The following is a 24,660-nucleotide window of genomic DNA, read 5'->3' as shown; positions in this document are numbered from 1 at the left end:
CAAATTATGAGAGGTAGGGATTCAGGGTAAGATGTGCGAATGGGTGCAGAATTGGCTCAAAAACAGAAAATGAGTTATGGTGAGAGGACCATGTTTACACCTAGATGTTAAAAGTGGGGTTCCACAGGGATCAGTTTTGGGAGCTGTTGCTGTTTTTAATTTACATTAATGATTTGTATAAGCACACAACAAATAAACTAGTAAAGTTTGCAGGTGACACAAAATTAGTGGGACCGGCTGGTAACATTTAGGTAGCAGAATCAATACAGTTGTGTTGGGCATGTGGCCAAGTGGTTAAGGCATTCATCCAGTGATCTCAAGGTCACTAGTTCAAGCCTCAGCTGTGGCAGCGTGCTTGTGCCCTTGAGCAAGGCACTTAATCACACATTGCTCTAGTTTGTGCAAGGAGTGGCGCCCCACACAGACTTCCAGTCTGCGCCTTGTAAGGCATGAAAATGCCCAACGCAGGCCTCTCATGGTCTGAGTCGATGTTCCCTCCCCTCCCTCCCCATCAATATAGTTAGATATAAACAAAATCCAGATGCGGGCAGATAAAATTTAACATAAGTAAATGTAAACTATTACATGTAGGAAGTAGAAATATTAGATTCAAATACACAATGGGGTCTTGAGTTAGAAAGTGCTCTGTGTGAGAGGAATTTAGGTGTCCTGGTAGCCTCATCACTATCAACATCAAGACAATGCACAGAAGCAATTAAAGGCAAATAGAATATTGGGCTATATAATGCGCTCAGTGGAGTTCAGGTATAGAGATGTTCTCCTTAAGCTGTATAATGTGCTTGTGAGGCCACACCTTGAATACTGTGTACAATTTTGATCTCCATATTGTGTGAGGGATGAGAGTTCAGAGGACGATGAGACTGATTCCAGGTCTGCATGGTATAAGCTATGAAGAAAGATTTAAAGAAGTAAATCTTTTTAGTCTAAGTAGACATAGAATGAGGGGAGACATGAGAGAAGTGTTCAAAATCATCTTGGGTAAAAATAAAGTGAATATCGGCAGCTACTTCAAAATTAATCACACGAGGCCCATAGGTGGAGACTGGTTAAAGGGAGATTTAAGACCAACATCAGGAAGCATTTCTTTAGACAGCAAGTTGTGGACACATGGAATAAACTACCTACTTTTGTACTTGAGAGTAGTACCTTAGAGACGTTCAAATCTAAACTCAACAGTTATTTCTACACAGTACATGAATAGGAACTTGGCAAGTTTTGTTGGACCAAATGACTTGTTCTTGTCAAAACTTTCTAATGTTCTAATATGCGTCCTTTACCACCCTATCAACTTGCACACCTTTCTCTGAGAAAAACATTGAATTTCAGACTCTGGGCTCTTTTCATTTCTTTTCCCTGCTCCACTTTCAGCCTTAGAACCGTTTGCTTGGTCACACTTTGGAGAAACTCCAGCTTCTTGTACTTTTTATCTGTGCCTTTCCCACATTAGGCACATTACATAATTACTTTGTGCTTCATTTTCACTTTATAGCATTTAGGATATGTAATGAAGCCCTGTAATTGTAGTTCATTAGAGATTATTATTTTCCCATTTACTATGATGATTCAGTGAAAACTTTCTTTTCCCTCTTTGTTGAAGCACAGTTGTACTTCTGACCATGGACACAGGAAAACAGATACAAGTGACAAAATGAAAAAACAACTATGGGCAATGTGACCCTGACTGAACATATTACAGAACACTTATAATTGGATCAAGTTCTTAGTTGTAATGAGCTTCAGGTGTTTACTATTTCCCCACTGATGCTGCATCGTCAGTGACCTTAAAAGCTGAACTGGAAGACACAGGAGATTCCACACGGGGAATGCTATGCTTACTAACAAAGTTACTAACCATTCAAATTGATTATGATACAATGTAAATTCTTTAACTGCTTGGTGTATTTAGAATGAGGGAGGTAAAATTTTTCACCGATGTTAATCAGCATCGAGCGTCAAGGTCAGTCTCAAGGTTGATGCTCACTGCAACACTCCTTGATTTGATCTGTATGAACAGTACACAGGACAAACTTTTCACTATGTGCACATGTGACAATAGTAAATCAATTCTGATTCCTTGAACAACTCCAAGTTCAGAACCTGTGTCCAAGGGCCGTTTCCATTAAGTACACTAGACATCCACGTTATCAATGCCCTTTATGAAGGATTGGTAATGTTGCAATGAAATTTACTTACCTCCAGTAGGATTAGTTTAAACTCTACATTCCGTCATTTTGTTACTGCTTAAAGCATATATGTACTGTCAATTCTTACAATGAATAAACAGCAGTCTATAACAAACACACAATGAAGATAATGAAACACAGAGTCACTAAATATTCACAGTTCCCATCACTTATGGTATAGTTCAATTTCAAGATGCTTAATTGCAAATTAATACTAATGCTTTTCCTAAATTACAAAAACTGTGAAAGTTATTTGAGCCTCTTTAATTTTGTTGATGCATTTAATTCTTGATACCTCATGCATAATTTTGAACAAAGTACTAATATGAGGTCATTACTTATGCTCAATTATTGAAGGCAATAAACTCATTTGTCCACACTTGTTACAAGAGTGTAGGAAAAATTCCGATGCTTTTTGCTTGCAAACTAGGTACCTGTAAATTACATTAGGTCTAAACTTGCCTGCTGTTCATTGACACGAAAAAGATTATTTGGCTAAGTGTATAAAAAAAGACATAAAATGCATCCACTATTCATAGTACTTCAGAAATAACATAAAGTCTGCATTTACATACCATCTTAACCACTGGAATATAAAAATGACTCCAAATTTTTCATGAACCAAGCTGCATTTCAATATCCAAAAACTCTGTGGGTTCCATGTGTCTGCTGATGACACCCAGAACTAGCCACCATCTATCTCAACCTCTTTACCATCTCCAATTTGTCACAAAAAATTGAACTTGACTCTTCTGATACTCTCTCAGAAGGCTTGTCCTATCTTCAGACATAAACTTGAACTCTCCCAACAATCTGCCAGAGGTCAATACTGCACCGTCCTGTTCTCCCATCATGGTTTTGCTTGCTGGTCCACATTGGCTCCTGATCTGGTAACACAACTTTAAGATTTTTATTCTTGTTTCCCTAACACTACATCATCTCAGATGCTTCTTCGCTCCTCCAGTTTTAAACTCTTGCACAATGTTCTGTTTAATCACTTCACTGTAGACGGGTGTACACCCAGCTTGCTCAGCCCCAATCCCTTCCCTGAACTGTTCATCAATAAATCCTTTATAGCATTGTTTAGAATCCCCTCTTGTGCTTTTGTACCTGTCCTAATATCTGACATGGCCAGGGTCAAATTTTGTTCTGTTAACCTCCTACAAAATACTTTGAGCATTTTAAACTAATAAAGCACATATTTAAATCCAAGTTATTAACACTGTTGTTCAGAACTACAGAAATAGTTTTGCCATGCAATCATTTCACAAATTAAACAACCAGTTAATCCAGTGCAATGTTAACATTTATTTGAAGAGGACTAGAATAGGGTAGCATAGTGGTTAGTGCAACACTACTACAACTTGGGCCGTTCTCGAGTTTGGAGTTCAATTCCAGCACTGTTCCGTAAGGAGTCTCCGTACGTCAACCCGTGCTTAGGTTTTCTCCAGATCCTCCAGTTTCCAAAGATGTAATGAGTTGGTCACTGTAAATTGTCCCAAAATGAGGGTTAATCAGGTTAGTCAAGGGTTACTGGGGTGGTGTGGCTCGAACAGCTGGAAGGGTCTACTCCATGCTGTATTGCTAAATAAATAGACATAAAAGCATGGATGTAATGCTGAGTTTATAAGTCATTGGTCATATCATGGTTGGAATACTGTGAGCAGTTTTGGGCACCATGTTAAAGAAAAAAATGTGCTGGCCTGGAGAGGGTCCAGAAGAGGTTAACGTATCAGGAGTGTCTGATCACTCTATGCCTGCATTTGCTGGAGTTTAGAAGAATGAGGAGGGATCTCAATGAAACCTACTGAACATTGAAAGGCCTAGGTAGAAATGACATGGAAGAGTCCAGGGCCACAACAGAAGGACGATCCTTCAGAACAGAAATGAAAAGGAATTTCTTCAGGGTAGTTATTCTGTGGAATTCATTTCCATAGAGACCAAGTTATTGGGTATATTTAAAAAGGAGGTTAATAGGTTCTTGATTAGTAAGATTGTCCAAAGTTATGGGGAAAATGCAGGAGAATAGGGTTGACAGGGAAAATAAATCAGCCATGATCAAATGCAATCAGACCTGATAGGTCAAATGGCCTAATTCTGTTCCTACTGTCTCATGTCTTATGTTAAAAAGTTTCAAACCGCTTATTTAGTGCAAAATTAAAAAGCAAAAAAACTTGCAGGTGCTGGGAATCTGAAATAAGAACAGAAAATTCTGGGAACAATCAGCAGATCAGGTAACATTTGTGGCAGGCAAAGATAATTTCAGTCTTAAATGGTGATTTTACAGCAGCACTGTAACAGGAAACATCAGACAGGTTGAAATCTGCTACAACCAGAAGCAAAGGGAATACAACAAATTTTGCATAAACTGAAAAAAAAACAATAAAATAATTTGTCATTAGAATTAATTTTGCCAAATATCAATGCAATGCATTAAAACCGTAAATTGAAATAGTATATTTAAGTTTTCATGTTCATTAATGAGATTAATACTCTGCTCTTCTATTTTGACATGGATACTATCTTAACAATACAAAGTAGATCCCCTGTTGTCAGTGGCTAGTGTATTACAAAGTGAAGGAAAGATGGTTTTGTGCCAAGGATGAAGGAAGTAGCAAGATAGGAAATAGACAACCTGCTTCAATTCTGAATACAAGAAGAATTGGAGAAGATAATTCATGTGAATGTACCTCCACTTTTCCAAAGTGACTCATGATGACAAAACAAATACCTAAGCAAAATCATGAAGGAACACCTCATCATTGTCTGAGGTGTTTTTAACTGTTGCAAGTGACTTGTAACAATTCAATGATTTTCTCTCCTGAAAATCAGGAAATATTCTCCTTCTTTGACTGGCACCCAATCAAGAAATGAGAAACTGGCTCATTTAGGATAGAAAATATGTTTTCTATTACTTAGTTCCTACAAATGAAATATTTCATTCAAAGTGCTTCAACAATATTGATACAAATTCCATAGAAGAAGTTAAGAGTTAATAAAATCTTTCTTCAAATATTACAAGTATCTGTAAGTGTTCCATCAATTTTCTGGCTCCTTTGTGGGATCAATACCTTGCCCAATTATGACTGTCCTTCACATACAGATCTATTTGACAAGTAATTCAGATGTAAGGGGTGGGTACACCAGAAGTTAACCCTGTAGCACGAACATCAATTTCTCAAACTTCTAGTAATGCCTCTACCTCCCCCCCTCACCATTTCCCACCCCTTGTCCCTCTCTCATGTTATTTCCTTGTCTGCCCATCGTCTCCCTCTGGTGCTCCCCTGCTACTTCTATGGCCTTCTCTCTCTTTCAACAATCAACTTCCTAGCTCTTTGCTTCATCCCTCCCCCTCCAAGTTTCACCTATCGGCTGGCATTTCTCTCTCTCCTCCCCTCACTTTTCAAATCTATTACTCAGTTTTTCCTCTCCAGGCCTGCTGAGTTCCACCAGCATTTTGAGTGTGTTGCTCGGATTTCCAGCATCCACAGATTTTCTCTTGCCTGTGTTCACTGTGTCCTCGTAAACAGAAGTTCCAGAAGGAGCCGATGAGTGGAATTCCAGCTTTTTTTTTTACATTCCTACGTCAAAGACATAATCTGATCCAAGCAAATTAACTCAAGATCTGCCATACAGCAGACTAAATCAGCAAGGAAAGTTGGGCAATTCTCACTGAAGATATGTAGTTTGGGATACATTTGCAGAATCTCAGAGGATGTACAATTGCCTAGTATCAATGTCAGTTGATTACTGTACAGTACAAGATAAGTTAGATCGCAAGAATGTTAATGTAATGCATACATTGAGTGTTATGATATGGCCAAATCAGACTAGTTTGAGGAATTTAGTTTATAGGTTAAAACACCTCTCTTCATGGAATTCTCTTTGAAAACAACTTTTATTTCAGGTGCTTTGGAAGGCAAAAAATCACTTTCTTTGATCATTTTAATAGGAAAAAAAATCAGTTAATCCCATCACATTCCTTTTTTAAAAAATCTTGAGTACATTATTCAAACACAACTTGCAAAAGTGAATACTAAATCCACAAGAAAATACTGCCTATTTTAAAGATACCATCTCTGTTTTTTAAATTTATGCAACCTTCCCAAGGAAATGGCACAAAAATCTTCCAGATTTTTTTTTTTGGCTATACAACTAAAGCATGTTATAAAGTGAATTCATTCACTGAACTATACATAGTGCTTCATTCATAACATGACAAGTACATCTCATTATATATTTAAACGAAAGATGACTACAAATGTATGGAAGACTCTCCTCACATACTTGAAAAAAACATTTACAGTGCAAATATAAAAAAAATAAATTACATTATGGAGTAAAAGGCATGCAATCTGACCACAATCTGTATCCCCAAATTAATAAAATAAAGCTTTAATAATTCTGTACAACATTGTAATAACAGAAAACAGCCCCAGTGAAAGATCTGCAATCTCCTTGTCATTTTGACACTTTTACTTTCAAAAATATTTTGCTTTTGCAATAGAATTTTGGGATATAAAGTATTTACACCATACCTGCTAGGTAACACCAAGGAACAGCAGTTAAATAAATGCGTAAACAAATCAGATTTAACAATTTAAAATATATATAATTTTGAACCTTATTTACAGTTTTTTTTGCTTCATTTATAGAAAAGTAGAACAATTTAATTTCTGAAACTTTCACTCGACAAAAAACCATTTTAGCAAAAAACCCGTTTGGCTTCAATGCTTCGAAGCAACTTTTAACAAGCAGCTAAAAGGGAAAATTATTGTCCATAAGGCTTTACTTAGCCTCTTTAAATGGTATTAATGGCAAAAAGCAAGTCGAGCATCTCCGTCTATGTGCAATCCTCCTGCAATTCTTCTGCATTTGAACTAACCTTGGTACTTTGTGATGACTTATAAACACAATTTATTGTATTTGAAGATTATTCTGTGTCCTTTTGAAAATTGTTTTAAAGACATTCACAATTCATCATCTTGGAGGAATTCTCCATCTTCTCCATCTAAAAGTAGGTCTGTATCCATGACATTTGATTCATCCATTACATCTTCTAACTCCTGAATGATATCATGATCTTCTACTTCTAAGTGTCGCTTTACCATACTCATGTGATCTGGGTGAAGTAACATTGGTGCTATTGGTGAAGCAGGTCTGACTACTGTCGCTGCTTCAGCAGCTGCAAGGGCTTTCTGTGTCTTCTGGCGCTGCTGTTCCTCCTGCTGTCTATGGGTTTTCATGTGAGCATTTCTACTTTTAATCTTATAGAACATCCTGGAAACAAAGAAACCACACATAAAAACATGTATAGATAGTAAAATAGAAAAAGGCACTTAATACTTTTCCCACTTAATTGACTTTGAAACTAACAAAATAGAATGAAATTATTCAAAATTCTCATTGTTAAAACACTTGTTATATCTATAAAATAAGTAACCATCTAACTTACTTTCCACATTCCTTGCAAGGGAAAATTGTAGTACCATCTGTTTCACCACTAGTTGTGCTGTGTGCTGGAGAATTCTTGACAGATGCAAAGCCTGGCTGAGATCCTCCTGTTTTAAGTTTAGCTGCAGATGTCTGCTTTGGCACCTGGTTTGAACCACCGTGAATCCGTGCATGGCCATTTAAAGCCTGCCTGGAGCTGAATATCTAAGAGGAGAAGAAGATAATCTAGAGTGTTGGAACTTGAAGTCAGATCCACAATAAAATATTTTACAAGTTAAAAAAATCACTGAGGGGGATTCTGTTTGAAATACAGTACCACTTAATGCAGAAAATTAAATAAATGATTTTCAGTGGTCCAGACCATATTTACTTCCAGCCATCAACTTTGCATGGATATTTCAAAAACTTACCCCTTGCTGTTCAGCCTATCAGTGTTTTAAGTTCAGCAGGCAAGTACAGATAAATTTAACATGCAACTCCGCAACTTTAAGGCAAGGATAAGTGGTGTAAGAAGAATGACACTATTCATTTGAGTAAAAAAGTAAATGCATGTAAAGTGGTTTACCTATTCTACTTTAATGCTGATTAGTTTACATTATTTTAAGATTTTATTAATTACGCTTATTTTACTTTTTAAAATATTAAACAGTTTCTAAATGAACAAAGTTGTCACATGCCACCCAAAGCTCAGCTGCCAAATGTAGTGAACTCCACTTTGCTCAATGATTTTCCAATGCATGGCCCTCTGTACATGGATCAAACCAGTGTGGGCAGGCAGACGCTGCTGATGAGTTTGGGCAGTGCACTATATCCAGGACAATCAAGTCAATTGAATATTTAAGATGTCGAAGAAAGATACATCAAAGATAATTTTCATCATATTAATGGTTATAATACACAAGGGAATAGATTATTTTTCCCAATATGTTTTTCTCTCCGAAAGCATTTATATACTGAAAGCAGTGGTGCATAACTTTGTGAGCAGGCCGAGCCTGACAATCAGAAAAACATCTGAGACTTATTGATGCAACTGTGGTGTTCTGAACTTCCTAAAATGATTGTGTTGATATCATTCCCACTATGTTCTGACACTTAGCTGTTCACAAAGATCAGTAATGGAGCACCAATTTCAGGTTTTCCTATGGGTACTTCAGAAAATTTCACCACTGAACCTGAGCCAAGAAGGAGCTGGCAATGATTTGGTGGAAAGAAACCATTCTGATGAAAATAGTTTCAGGTAAATGAGTCTGCATAAACATAATATACTAAAATGCATTTAACTGTACTCGTGTTCTTTGGTGCTTAGTCTAACTTTTTTTGTAATTGATTAGTTTCTTACAACTTTTTAAAATGTCCACTTTTTAAGTAGTGTTTCTTTTTAAATTGTACATTTCTAGATGTTTATCAAAGCCTGAAATATTCAGAGCCCTTTGCCATGTACAACAGCCCACAAGTCTATGAGTGTAGCTCAGCCTGTTGCCAAAGCAGGTATGTGATGAAGCCTACTATATTCAGCAGTAACACCCTGCACTATGCTGGTCCTCACCAATCAGGGATTAGATTCAAAGCCACTTTCAGAAAATTGGAGGCATAAAGTGCAAATTCAAGTTCAAAGTAAGTTTATTATCAAAATACATACGTCACCATAAACAACCCTAAGATTCATTTTCTTGTGGGCATACACAGTAAATCCAAGAAGCATGCTGGAATCAGTGAAAGAGTGTACCCAACAGGACAGATAAACAATCAATATGCAAAATATAACAAACTGTGCAAATACTAAAGAAAAAAAAAGCGATAAATATCAAGAACATGAGATGAATAGTCCTTGAAGGTGAGTCCATAGGTTGTGGGAACAGTTCACTGATAGGGCAGCGAAGTTATCCCCCTGGTTTAAGAGCCAAATGGTTGAGAAGTAATAACTGTTCCCGAACCCGGTAGTGTGAGTCCTGAGGCTCCTGTACCTTCTTCCTGAAGGCAGCAGCGAGAAGAGATCATGGCCTGGATGTTGTGGGTCCTCGATGATTGATGCTGCTTTCCTGTAAAAGCGCTCTGTATGGACGTACTCAATGCTAGATGGGCCTTACCTGTGATGGATTGGGCCGTATCCGCTACTTTTTGTAGGATTTTCTGTTCAAGGGCATTTGTACTTCCGTAGCAAGCCTTGATGCAGCCATGCTAAGTCTCCACCGCGCGTCTATAGAAGTTCGTCAAAGTTTTAGATCTCATATCGAATCTTTGCAATCTTCTAAGGAAGCAGAGGCACTGCTGTGCTTTGTTCGTAATGGCATTTATGGGCTGGACCCAGAACAGATCCTCTGAAATGACAACACCGAGGAATTTAAAGTTGCTGAGCCTCTCCCCCTCCGATCACTGATCACCACTGATGAGGACTGGTCAAGGGACCACCAGTTTCCTCCTCCTGAAATCAATAGTCAGCTTCTTGCCCTTGAATAAGAGATTGTTGTTGTGGCACCACTCAGCCTGATTTCAATCTCCCTCCTGTGTGCTGATGTATCACCTTAGATTCAGCCAACAACATGGTGTCGTGTGCAAACTTAAATATGGTATTGGAGCTATGCTTAGCCTCACAGTCATGTATAAAGTGAGCAGAGCAGGGGGCTAGGCACAGAGCCTTATGGTGGACCTGTGTTAGTTAAATGAGGTGGAGATATTTTCACCAATCTGAAGTGACTGGTCTACAAGTGAGGAAATAGAGGAACCAATTGCACAAGGAGGTATTGAGGCCAAAGTCTTGAAGCTTATTGATTAATTTGGGGAGGATGATGGTATTGAATGCTGAGCTGTAGTTGATGAAAAGCATCCTGATGTATACATCTTCACTGTCCAGAATTCCAAGGTTGAGTGAAGAGCCAATGAAATGGCATCTGCTGTGGATTGGAGTGATCCAAGTTGCTTCTCAGGCAGGAGTTTATATGTTTTGTCACCAACCTCCCAAAGAACTTCATATCACAGCGAATGGGAAGTGTTACTGGATGATAGTCATTGATGCAGGTTACCACATTCTTCATGGGCACCAGTGTAATTGAAGCCTACTTGAAGCTGGTGAGTATATGCTGAGGCAAGAGGTTAAAGGTTTCGGTGAATTCTCCAGCCAGTTAATCAGCACAGGTCTTTAGTACTCGGCCAGGTATCCCATCTGGATTGAATGCTTTCTGTGCATTCACCCTCGTGAAGGATGCTCTCTCATTTGCCCCAGAGACCGAAATCACAGGGTTATTGGGGAATCTGGGAGTTTGTAAAGGTTCTTCCATGTTTTGACGGTCAAAGTGAACAAGGAAGGCATTGAGCACATCTGGGAGCAAAGCCTTGCTGTCAACTATGTTGCTTGATTTTACTTTGCAAGAAGAAATAGTATTCAAGCCCTATGACAGCTGTTGAGCATCCTTCAGTGATTTAAGCTTTCCAGAGATCACACCTGGACCTCTTGTATCTTACTTGGTCACCAGACCTGAATGCTATAAACCTGGCCCTCAGGGAAGACGCCGAAAGTGGTTATATCTTGTGCAATATGCACTAGGTTTTCCCAAAAAAGATGATATTACAGTAACACAAGAGAGCAACTGTAACATTTATATTGCGCTTGCGATATATCAATGGTTCACAGAACTACTTGACCTATTATACAGGTAAAAATACATCCAGTTAAAATATGGTTCTTCAATGAAGGTCTTATAATTTGGTCATGAGGCACTCATTTCACAAATACTGTATAAGAGACAAGGAACTTGGATTGTAAATTGGGCAGAGGTACTATCAAATAATCACTTTGTTGAAGTGAAGCGATGTTAGAACTTCTGTAGCTATAAACATCAGTGGTCACTGTCCCTGGCCACACGCAGCTGGCAGCTGCTGGTGTAATATCGCAAGAGTTTCTGACCACCAGTTGAAACATTCCAAAGAATTGTCAATATATAGTAGTGAACATAAAAAAAACACGAGATTCAGAAATTCCAGAGCAACACACAGAAAATGCTGGAAGAACTCAGTAGGTCAGGCAGCATCCATGGAAATGAATAAACAGTTGACATTTCATGCCGAGGCTATGTCCACACTACGCCGGATAATTTTGAAAATGAAACTTTTTCTCCTATCATTGTCCAGCTCTTGGCTCCATCCCTCCCCCTCCTGTCTTCTTCTATCATTTTGGATCTCCCCCTCTCCCTCCAACTTTCAAATCTCTTACTAACTCTTCCTTCAGTTAGTCCTGACGAAGGGTCTCGGCCTGAAACGTCGACTGTACCTCTTCCTAGAGATGCTGCCTGGCCTGCTGCGTTCACCAGCAACTTTGATGTGTGTTGCATGAAACTTTTTCTCTTTGTTTTGACCCTCCGTCCACACAGAAACAGCATTTTCATCCCTCGAAAATGGAGCTTTTCTAAAACACTCTCCAGAGTGTGTAAATTTGAAAACGATTGTTCCGCGCTGCAGTGAGGACGGAGTAAATGGGGATTATCTGAAAATGCTGTCATGACAACACCATAACAACAATGCTTTTTCTGCTTCTGCTTGGTACTGCGCAAGCACTGCCGGACAGTTGTTATAACGTGCAGTCGGTGTGAACAGCGTGAGAGTTAAATTGTAAAGTGAGCTTTTTTGACTAGTTCCCCTAAATTGATTTGATTGAGTCTATCTTTGAAAATATTAATGTCAGAAATACTGCGCAGGTCTGGCGGCAGAAGATTCCACTCTCTTGTTGATCTTGGGTAGAGGACGGCTTCATGCGTGTGTTGTTTACTTTGTTGTCTACGTTATAGTTTGTCTGGAATTAAACATCTCCACGTTTCCACTGCTTTGCTGACTTTGTAGTCATTTGTAACTCGCAGAAACAACTCAACTTCATTGTCTAAACGAAGAAGTCCCGTCTGATTTTTCCAGCGGAGGTTTTCTTCGTATTCCTCGAATACTGTTGAAGACTTTCTTTCGCTATTGTTGTTGGTACTCTAGTTTTTGACCAATGGAAATAGCACAACGCTGCTGCGGAAACGTAAATATTATACTGTTTCCTCTTTCGCTTGTTTTCTGTAGATGTGTCTGCGCATGCCCAGTAGGAGTAGATTCGCCCAAATATCCGTTTTGGTGTGGACAGAGATATTTTGAAAAACGTGTAGTGTGGACGCATGTCGTTTTTACTTGAAACCTGCGTTTTCAAAATTATCCGGTGGACGTAGCCTGAGATTCATCATCAGGACTGGAGAGGGAGAGGGAAGATGCCAGAATGGAAGGTGGGGGTGGGGGGGGGAGGTTTAGGGGAAGGAGTAGAAGCTGGACTTAGAAGAGTTTCAGCTCGAAAATTCGAGAGTTTATGAATTTCCATAGCTGCTGCCTGATCTGCTCAGTTTCTCCAGCATTTTGTGTGTGTAGCCAGAATAAGAAGGTGGGAGTGGGACAGAAGTACAAGGGCACGTGGCTGGGTGTGTTCCAGAATCTGCAGAATCTCTTCTGTTTATGATTTGCTGCTATACTGTGAAGTTTCTTTAAATTATGCCCACGTTGAAGAAGTTTAAATCTTCTCTTTGGGAGTAAAGTGGGACCCTCTCTCTGCTCCCCCTGTGTGATCTCTGCAACTCTCTGACCCCTCATGTGCTTACTCAGATAGGTTACCACAGCTATTTGTCCTTCCTGGGAACTTTCCCCTACCCACCGGGCTTCATCGATCCCCTCCTAGCCTGTCCTCCTTTTCCCCCCTCCCCACCTTCTTATTTGGGTTTCTTCTTCTTTCCTTTCCAGTCCTAATGAAGGGTCTTGAGCTGAAATGTTGTCTGTTTATTCATCTCCATGAACAGTTAATTTGTGCGAAAAACAAATGGTACCTGTGCGTTGAAGGAGAATGGTGCAAATGAACAAATTCTGCTCTTCCTTACAGATCAGAGCAGAACAAGGGATTTCTGAATGAAAGTTAGTGGCCTGGTACTCAGGCAGCACTGTCAGATGTATTGACGTTAAACATTCAAATGGACTGCAGTTATGGAAGTGTAGTACCAGAGATTTCATATCAAGCTTATATATTGGACCTGTGAACTAAAGGACAGACCAGCAGGTGGTATCATCTTTCCACTTGCTACACTCCCTATATTAACACACTTACAATGTCTAGACACACAAAACTTATACTAAATGAGGAAATTGTTCTCAATCTGCATAAAACATCAGCTCAATTCCACCACCACAAAACTATTAGCTTTTTTGGTAAGCTGTACGTAAATGACTTGGACTTAAATTAAGAAGTTTGCTAACAGTACCAAAACTGATTGTGTGGCCAAAGGCAAGAAAGACAGCTCTATGCAATAAGAATTCATGTCCATAAGATATGGGAGCAGAATCAGGCGATTTGGCCAATCACGTCTGCTCTACCATTCCGTCATGGCTGAGCTTTTCATCCCCATTCTTTTATCTTCTCCCCGTAAACCTGACTGATCAAGAACTTCAAGTCACAGAATGCTACAGCACAGAAACAGGTCCTTCAGCCATCTAGTCTCTGCTGAATCACTAATCTGCCTAGTCCCATCGACCTACACTCGGACCATCGCCCTCCAAACCCCTCCCATTCATGTAACCTATCCAAACTTCTCTTAAATGTTGAAATCGAATCCGCACCCACCACTTGAAGCTCACTCAACACTCTTAAAGAGTGAAATCCTGCTGAAGAAGGGTCTCAGCCTGAAATCGACTGTACTCTTTTCCATAGATACTGCTTGGCTTGATGAGTTCCTCCAGCATTTTCTCTGTGTTGCTTACAACCCTATCTACCCGTCATGCCACTTTCAAGGAATTTTTGGATGTATAACCAGATCCCTCTGTTCTACTGCACTCCTCAGTAACCTACCACTCACTGTGTAAGACATTCCCCAGTTGGTCCTCCCAAATTGCAACACCACACACTCCTCTGCATTAAACTCCATCTGTCATTTTTCAGCCCGTTTTTTACAACTGGTCCAGATACTGCTACAAGCTTTGATAGTCTTCCTTGCTGTCTACCACACCCCCAATCTTGGTGTCATCTGCCAATTTACTGATCTAGGTTACCACATTGTCATCCAGACTGTTGATATAGATGACAAACAACAATGGACACAGCGCCTACACTTGTGGCACACCATTAGTTGGCAGGCCTCCAGTCAGAGAGATAGCCATCTATACTATCTCTTGCTTCTTCCATGAAGCTAATGTTTAATCCAATTTACTACAGTCCTCATCTTGAATACCAAGCGACTGAACCTTCTTAACCAACCTCTCATGTGGGACCTTGTCCAATGACTTGCAAAAGTCCATGTAGACAACATCCACTGCCTTGCCTTCATCAACTTTCCTGGTAATTTCCACCAAAAGCTCTGTAAGATTGGTTAGACACGACTTACCATGCACAAAGCCATGTTGAATATCCCTAATCAGTCCCTTTCAATCCAAATTACTTATATATCCAGTCCCTTAGATAACCTTCCAGTAACTTTCTCACTACTGATGTCAGGCTCACTGGCCAATAATTTCCTGGTTTATTCTTAGAACCTTTCTAAACCTTCTTTCTGATGGTAGCAGCGAGAAGAGAGCACGGCCTGGGTGGTGGGGTACCTGATGATGGATGCTGCTTTCTTGCGACATTTTGTGGAGATACGCTCAATGGTGGGGAGGGCTTTACCCATGATAGAGTGGGCTGTATCTACTACCTTTTATAGAATTTTCCACTCAAGGGCATTTTTGTTTCCATACCAGGCTGTGATGCAGCTAGTCAATATAAAAGTTTGTCAAGTGCCATACCGAATCTTTGCAAACACCTAAGGGAGTAGGGCCACTGCTGTGCTTTCTTTGTAATCGCACTTACATGCTAGGCCCAGGACAGGTGCTCCGAAATGATCACACCGAGCAATTTAAAGTTGCTGATCCTCTCCATCTCTGGTCCTCCAATGAGATCAGGCTCATTGATCTCTGGTTTCTTCCTCCTGAAATCAATAATCAGGTCCTTGATCTTGCTGTAAGAGGTTATTGCTACGGCACCATTCAGCCAGATTTTCAGTCTCCCTTCTATCTGCTGATTTGTCACCACCTTTGATTTGGCCTATGACAGTGGTGTTGTCAGCAAATTTGAATGTGTCACTGGAGCTGCGCTGAGCCACACAGTCGTAAGTGTAAAGCAAGTAGAGCAGGAGGTTAAGCACACAGCCTTGTGGTGCACCTGTGCTGATGGAGATTGTGGAGGAGATGTTGTTGTCAATCCAAACTGACTGGGGTCCGCAAGTGAGAAAATCGAAGATTCAAATGCACTAGGAGATATTGATTAGTTTTGAGGGATGACGGTACTGAATGCTGAGCTGTAGTCGATAAAGAGCAGAGCATCCCAAGTGAAGTTTACCTCTCTGGTTCGAGAGCCTGATGGCTGAAGGATAGTAATTGTTCCTGAATCTGGTGGTGTGGGTCCTGAAGCTCCTGTACCTTCCTCCTGATGGCAGCAGTGCGAAGAGAGTATGACCTAGGTGGTGGGGATCCTTGCTGATGGATGCTGCTTTCCTGTAAGAGTGCTCCGTGAAGTTGTGCTCAATGGAGAGGAGGGCTTAACTCATGATGGAGTGAGCCATACCCACTACTTTTTGGAGGGATTTCCGTTCAAGGGAGTTCGTGTTTCCACACCAGGCCATGATGCAACCAGTCAATATACTCTTGACCACATGTGTATAGAAGTTCATCAAAAAAAAGGGGTGGATTGAGGATCTATGCTTTTCCAGGAGTTTTACTCCTATTTCAGAGATCAACGGACTGTCTCCAACCATCTCCTTGGGGACTGTAATATTTAACTTTGTATGGGAATATGAGTACTGAGAAGGGGGAGTAGTTAATACAAACCTCTAAAGCAGAAAAAAAATCTGGAAACTCCAAAAAATTATAGCTTTTTTTTTATATACAGGATTACTCAACATTGAAGTCAAAACTCAAACTTACTGCACCACAATTCGGCACTTCGCACATGAAGGTAGGCCCTTGAACGACCAGCTGCTCCACAGGAACCACTGGCACTTGTAAAGGGGACTTCGGTGCTTCTGTTTTCTCCTCAACTCTATCTGATTTTCTGTCATCGTCATCATCTTCATCCTCCACTTCTTCATCTTCATCACTAAACTAAAGAGAGGAAGCAGACATTACAATTTATCATTGATAATGGTGTTTATGTATTATCACATGTACCAAAATACAGTGGAAGAACCTGTCTTGCATACTGTTCATACAGATCAAATCATCAGGGTCGAACAAGGTAAAACAATAACAATGCAGAATAAAGGTAAAAGCTACCAAAAATAAACAGCAATGCAGGTATACAATAAAGCGCAAGAATGTAACAGGATAGATTGCGAGGTCAAAAGTACATCTCAGTGTACATGAGGTCCGTTCCAGAGACTGTCCTTGAGCCTGGTGGTACGTGCTTTCAGGCTTTAGTATCTTCCACCTGATGGGTGGGAGGTGAGGCGGGGGGAGAATGTCCAGGCCACAGAGTGTTATTGATCACGCTGGCTGATTACTGAGGCAGCAAGAAGTATAGACAGATTCGGCAGAGGGGAGGTTGGCTCCTGTGATATGCTGAACTGTTTTTATAACTGAAGCTTCTTGCACAGAGCAGTTGCTATATCAAGTCAATATGCATCCAGACAGAATGCTTTCTATGGTGTATTGATAAAAATTGGTATAATTTGAGGGGAACATGCTGAATCTCTTTAGTCTCCTGAGGAAGTAGATCTTTCTTGGCCATGACATAAATGTGAGTCCACAACTCATCATAGACAAAGGAAATTTAATTAACTCTGTGAGGTACATTTTATGACTGAAGTTTCCTGGAATTATTTCAAAGATGTTACTTAATACGATTTATAAACTTGACAGGTATACACAATTTCAGAAAGGGGTAAATTCTGTGAACAAATCAGAGCATTTTGAAACTGCCAGCAAAATGCTGTGCTTACCTTCATATTCACTTCTGACATGGAAAGAGTCTATTATAGCCCATTGAGTCTATGCTGGCTCACTCAACAAACCCATTAGTTTTCCCTGTGACTTACTCTCCCCCATTTCTACCAACCTGCAGATTCATAGAACATAGATGTTCTACGAATCATAGAATTCAACCACCTAGATGTTAGGGGTCACCTACAGTGGCCACTTAACCTACTAACGTACACAGACTTTCCTATGATGAAAGACTGGATCAGCTAGGCTTATACTCTCTGGAATTTAGAAGATTGAGGGGGGATCTTATTGAAAGGCATAAAATCCTAAAGGGATTGGACAGGCTAGATCCAGGAAGATTGTTCCCGATGTTGGGGAAGTCCAGAACGAGGGGTCACAGTTTGAGGATAAAGGGGAAGCCTTTTAGGACCGAGATGAGGAAAAACTTCTTCACACAGAGAGTGGTGAATCTGTGGAATCCTCTGCCACAGGAAACAGTTGAGGCCAGTTCATTGGTTATATTTAAGAGGGAGTTAGATATGGCCCTTGTGGCTACGGGGATCAGGGGGTATGGAGAGAAGGCAGGTACAGGGTTCTGAGTTGGATGATCAGCCATGATCGTACTGAATGGCTGTGCGGGCTCGAAGGGCCGAATGGCCTACTCCTGCACCTATTTTCTATGTTTCTATCTTTGGGGTGAGGAGGCCTAGGTGTTAGGGGTCATTTACAGCGGCCATGTAACCTACTAACCTACACATCTTTGGGGTGAGGAGGTAACTGGGACACCTGGAGGAAAACTGTGTGGTTACAGAAAAATTGTCCAAGCTCCTCACAGACAACACTTTGTGATCAGGATCAAATCCTGCTCACTGGACCCATGAAATTTCAGCAAGAACAGTTTATATTCTTCAATATCTTTAAAAATGCAAATTGACAAATATGACAATTTTTCAAACATAAATATATGTTTTGATTGAGACATTGAAACCCATTGGAGCCACAGCTCACGGTACTGCTCAGTAGCAAGCACAGGTACGTAGTTTTACCATAGCTGTGTGTGCTGGATTTGTTAATGGATGTCTGGGATCACCCAACTGCCCTTTTTATTTATCTGTTAAATCTATGCAGTACTCTTTTCAATCTGGGAAGTGCTTTGGTATGACTTGGCTGGACAGGGATAAAAAGTAGAAATAAAGACAGGAGCCTATGTTTTTACTCCCGACTGTTACACTGTAACTCCTGTAAGAAATGGGCAAGGCTGAACACAACAGCACTGCGCTTTGATGCAACGCAGAACACAAAGGCTGCTTGAGCAAAGGTTCAATCTTCAGCACTTTTTTCTCCTTAAGGTGGCTGGATTCTGTAACCAGGCTTTGCTACTGACCTCCAAATCGCTAAAAAAAATTTGTAATATTTAAATTATTTAAATATTTATGGTGGCAGCAACAGTGTTTATGCAATTATTCATTCCACAATTGACCACACTTTTTTGTTTTAAAGTTTAGTTTGATTTCCAGCTCTTTTCTGTCTCTCCGTTCCAGCATGTTCTTTTCTTTTTTTCTGTTCTCTTAACTACCCCTATTCTTATATTATGCTGACAGATCCTAAAACATTGTGCCACCTGCTGTTGTGACACCACTCAGCCAGATTTTCAATCTCCCTCCTAAATGCTGATTCATCACCACCTTTGATTCGGCCTACAACAATGGTGTCATCAGCAAACTTGAATACAGCATTTGAGCTGCATGTAGCCACACAGTCATAAGGGTAAAGCAAATAGAGAAGGGGGCTAAGCACGCAGCCTGGTGGTGCGCCTGTGTGATAGAGATTGTGGAGGGGTTATTGACAATCCAAACTAACTGGGGTCTGCAATTAAGGAAATCAAGGATCCAACTGCACAAGGAGGCATTGAGGTCAAGGTCTTGAAACTTATTGATTAGTTTTGAGGGGATGATGGTATTGAATGGCGACCTGTAGTCAATAAAGAGCATCCTGATGTTTGTATCTTTGTTGTCCAGATGTTCCAGGGTTGAGTGAAGGGCCACTGAGATGACATCAGTGGACCTGTTGCTCCGGTAGGCAATTTGGAGTGAATTTAAGTCACTTCTCAGGCAGGAGTTATTTGTTTCATTGTCAACTTCTGGATGTAGGTGCTAGCGGACAACAGTCCTTGGGGCAGGTTACCACGTTCTTCTTAGGCACTGGCATAAGTAAAGCCTGCTTAAAGCAGGTGGGTACCTCAAACTGGTGAAGCAAGAGATTAAGGATATCCCAACACTCCAGCCAGTTGCTCAGCTGAGGTGTTTAGTACTCAGCCAGGTACCCTGTCTGGGCTGGATGCTTTTTGTAGGTTCACCCACCCTCCTGAGGGATGCTCACATGTCGGCCTAAGAGATTGAAATCACAGGATCATCGAGGGCTGTGGGAGTTTGTGATGGTTCTTTCATGTTTTGACAGTCAAAGCAAGTATAGAAGGCATCGAAGCAAAGTCCTGCACTTAATTTTACCTTATAAAAAGCGATAGCCTTCAAGCCCTGCCACAACTGTTGGACATCCTTCATTGGTTCCACTTCGTTCATGAGATGGTTTTCCAGAGATTGTACCTGGACCTCTTGTAACTTTCTTAGTCACAAGACTTCAATGCCTCTACGCAGACTTCAGCTCATCGTGGATCACATGGTTCACCAAGGCTTCTGGTTGGGGAAGACTCTGAACGAATTCGTGAGGACCAGCAACATCCACATCAATTTTCCCTGCACTCCCTCAGTCCTAATCAACAAGCTCCAAAACTTCAGAGTTGGTATCTCCTTCTGAATTGGATCCTTGACTTCCTCACCAGGAGACCACAATCTGTGTGGATCGAAAATAGCATCTCCACCTCACTGACAATCAACACTGGTGCACCTCAAAAGTGTGTGCTTAGCCCACTGCTCTGCTCTCTCTACACCCATGACTGTGTGGCTTGGCACAGCTCAAATGCTATCTATAAATTTGCTGATGACACAACTATTGTTGGCCGAATTTCAAATGGTGACGAGAAAGTGTGCAAGTGTGACTGGTGTTGCAAAGACAACCTTGCACTCTATATCACTAAGACCAAGGATCTTTACTGGACTTCAGAAAGGGGAAGTCAAGGGAACACAAACCTCATTGAGGGCTCAACGGTGAAAATAGTGCGCAGTTTCAAGTTCCTGGGTGTCGACATCTCTGAAGATATCCTCGGCCCAACATAATGATGCAATTACAAAGAAGGCGCAGCAGCTGCTATATTTCATTAGGAGTTCGAAGGAGACTTGGTATGTAATCCAAAGTTCAACAGATCTACTGCAGTGAGAGCATTCTAACTGGTTGCATCACCATGCGGTATGGAGGGGCCCACTGCTCAGGATCGGAAAAAAACTGCAGAAAGGTGTCAACTCAGCCAGCTCCACCATGGACACCAGCCTCCCCAGCAACAAGGCCATCGTCAAACGGCGATGCCCCAAAAAAGTGACATCCATCATTAAGGACTACCATCACCCAGAAGAGGCACTCTTGTCATCTTGGTCTCCGACGCTGAGGTACGTAGAACATTTCAATGTGTCAACAACCACAAGGCAGCAGGGCTGGACAGCATCCCAGGGCCTGTCCTCAAAGTGTGTGCGGAACAGCTGGCTGGTGTGTTTACGGACATTCTTAATCTCTCCCTCTCCCAGTGTGTAGTACCCTTCTGTTTCAAATCATCCAGGATTGTCCCTGTAACTAAGAAAACCAAGGTAGCATGCCTGAACAATTGGCGCCCTGTCGCACTCACCTCAATTATAAGCAAATGATTTGAGAGGCTGGTTAAAGTCTCCATCTGCAGCATGCTACCACCCAAACTGGACCCCTACAATTTGCCTACCAATGGAACCGCTCTACCAATGACACCATAGCCACAGCACTACACACCATCCTCACTCACCAGGAGAAGAGGGATGCATACATTTCTGGACGACAGTTCAGCATTCAACATCATAATTCCTTCCAGACTTGACAGGAAGCTGAGAGACCTCGGCCTGCACCCCACCAAGTGCAGCTGGATTGCCAACAGGTGGTAAAGATGGGCTCCCTCACCTCTGCCCCTCTGATACTCAACACAGGCGCCCCCCAGGGTTGTAGTCTGAGTCCCCTTCTCTACACCCTTTACACCCATGACTGTACTGCCAATTTCCTCGGTATACACATCACTAATGATCTCACTGGACTGTTCACACCGGCTTTGTGGTTTAAAAAAAAACACAACAGCATCTCTTCCACTTCAGGTGGCTGATGTTGTTCAGCATGGGTCCCCAAATACTCAAGACCTTCTACAGAGGCACCATTGAGAGCATACTGACTGGCAGTATCACCTCCTGGTATGGGAACTGCACCACTCGATCGCTAAGCACAACAGAGAGTGGTACGGACAGCCCAGTGCATCGGTGGATGTGAACTTCCCTCCATTGTGGACATTTACAGCAGCAGGTGCAGAAAGAAGGCCTGGAAGATCATCAGGGACACCAGCCACCCCAACCATTAACTGTTTCAGCTGCTTCCATCTAGCAAATGATACTGCAGCATTAAAGTCAGGACCAACAGGCTACAGAACACAGCTTCCTTCTACAAGCCATTAGACTTTTAAATTCACACTGCAACAGAGTCATAACGCAAAGATTTTTAGTCCCTCACATCGTGGGATGGATACAAGTTTTAAATAAATTCTATCTCTTCTGATTGCTACCATCGAGGAGGAGGTACAGAAGTCTGAAGACACACACTCAATGGTTCAGGAACAGCTTCTTCCCCTCCACCATCAGACTTCCCAATGGACAATAAAACCAAGTACACTACCTTACTATTCTTTTTCTTTTTTGCTCTTTTAGCACTACATATTTGTTGTATATTGGCAATGTACCACTTCCAGAAAACATAAAATTTCATGACATACACTAGTGATAGTAAATCTGATTCTGATTCTCGTTATTGATTTCCTCGTGAAGGTAGGTGGCCAGATTTGCAATGACTTACGTTTGCTACCAATTCCAATTTTCTTTAAAAGGGCATTTCTATGACTTATGAAGCAGCTTTTGCAAAATTACATGAAATCTGTTGAGTAATTTAAAGTGATGACTACAAATTATAATAATTTTCAGATAGTGGGGCAGTGTGATCCATTTCAAAGCAACCTTTCTATGCTTTTCAGGGCAAATGCATTAAAAGTAAAATGAAAGATTTGGAAAGAGAGCAAACTGAAAAATAAATTACTCATTTTAACCCTATCTTTAAGTCGCAATGGTGTCCAGTAAACTCCTTATAATAAAATAAATTCCCTGTTTGTGCAATAACATTTATACTATCTGTCATTCCACAGGCTCACTCTCTATTGACTTCTTTATCAACTCATCCATCCCCACATATCTCCCTGCAACCGTGACAAGTGCTGCACTTGTCCCTACACCTTCTCCCTCACCACTATTCAAGGCTCTGAACAGTCCTTTACCTATGAGTTTGTTGGGGTCACTTACTGTATCCAGTGCCCCAGTGTGCCTCCTCTACAATGGAGTACTGCTTCATTGAGCACTTTTGCTTTGTCTGCTGCAAAAGGTCAGGTCACTCGGTGGCTGCCCATCTCATTTCGATTTCCCGTTCCCATTCTGACATGTCTATCCATGACTGCCACAATGAGGCCAAATACAGGTTTGGAGAAGCAACACCTATATTCTGTTTAGGTAGCCTCCAACCTGATGGCATGAACATCAATTTCTAGTAACAACTCTTCTCTGCTTGCCTTCACCTTCCCCCTTTTTTTTGTTTTCCCCCTATTCTAGTGGCCCCTTCACCTCTTCTTCCCTGCGCTTATGAATTGCCCATCATCACTCTTCAGTTCTCCATGTCCTTCCCTTTATTCCACTGTCTTCTCCTATCAGGTTCCTTCTTCTTCAGCCCTTTAACTCTTCCACCTTTCACCTCCCAGCTTCTCGCACACTCACCCACCTTCCCTCTTATCTGGTCTCATCCATCACATCAGCCAGGTTGTATGCCTCCCCATCTCCCCACCTTCTCTTTTTACTTCTTCCTCTTTGCAGTTCTGATGAAGAATCTCAGCCTGAGACATCAACTGTTTATTCCTCCTCATAGATGCTGACTAATCTGCTGAGTTCCCCAGAATTCTGTAGGCTGCTCTGGATTTTCAGCATCTGCAGAACGTCTTGAGTTTAAGATACAGTTAAGATAGATATTTAACATTTAACTTAGTGCTTGCCATCACTTTACCCTTAGACTTTTGCGTATCAGGGGAATTAATGGTAATGGGGAAAAGGCAGGTAAGTGGACCTGAGTCCATGGCCAGATCAGCCATGATCTTATTGAATGGTACAGCAGGCTCAAATGCTGCTCCTCCTCCTCCTCCTCGTGTTCTTGTGTAAAACTGGCATTCAAAATTTGCATTTTCCAACATTTATCTCTTTCTCACATTAAATGAAAAAAACATTACATGAAAAAACATTAAATGAGAAAAACATAACTAATACAGAAGAAATTTCACAAAGATCATGAAATTTAAACAAAAGTTCACTTCAAAATGTTCCCTTCTTAAAAACAGGAAGAGGTTCTGGGAATGTGATTGTACAAAAACATGACTCATGTTGACTATTTATTGAAGTTACTTCTGCAGAAAATCTTAAATCAGCTAGAACGGTTTGGAGAGAATGTTTCCAACTAATGGAGGGAAAAAGTAATGTATTTCTGTGGGAATAAAGTATAACTCAATGAATGGAAATACATATTTGCATGAACGTCATTGTAATTCATAGAAATTTGCCTATTTAGATAGTATTCTCTCTTTCACTTGGCCTATTGTTCTAGAAATAACATGAAAGATTATCAATATTCTCAACTGGCATATAATTAATTAAAAGTGAACAGTGTGAAGATCAGTCACCTTGAAACAAATTCCTTGCCTTGAATCCATTTGTTCACAATTTACATGTATAATCATGAGTAAAATAATTTAATCCATCATTTCCAGTTGACATGATGCTCAACAGGAAATTAA

The 24,660-nt window shown here is 40.9% G+C and overlaps 1 protein-coding gene across 6 annotated transcripts in view; it reads right to left on the bottom strand.

Moving 5' to 3' along the window:
* Nucleotides 1-6,094: 6,094 nt before the first annotated feature.
* Nucleotides 6,095-24,660, bottom strand: part of LOC134350487 (transcriptional-regulating factor 1-like) — a 262,932-nt gene continuing 244,366 nt past the window's right edge. For all 6 annotated transcript variants that reach the window (XM_063055706.1, XM_063055708.1, XM_063055707.1 and 3 more), the window contains 3 exons: nucleotides 16,611-16,787; nucleotides 7,660-7,862; nucleotides 6,095-7,484 (listed from right to left, as the gene is read on the bottom strand). In XM_063055706.1, the coding sequence (XP_062911776.1) occupies nucleotides 7,175-7,484; nucleotides 7,660-7,862; nucleotides 16,611-16,787 (690 nt within the window). In that variant the 3' untranslated portion in view covers nucleotides 6,095-7,174. The remainder of the gene's footprint in view (nucleotides 7,485-7,659; nucleotides 7,863-16,610; nucleotides 16,788-24,660) is intronic.

Source organism: Mobula hypostoma, chromosome 8 (assembly GCF_963921235.1).
Source record: "Mobula hypostoma chromosome 8, sMobHyp1.1, whole genome shotgun sequence".
NCBI lineage: Eukaryota > Metazoa > Chordata > Chondrichthyes > Myliobatiformes > Myliobatidae > Mobula > Mobula hypostoma.
This window is presented reverse-complemented; position numbering and strand designations above follow the sequence as displayed.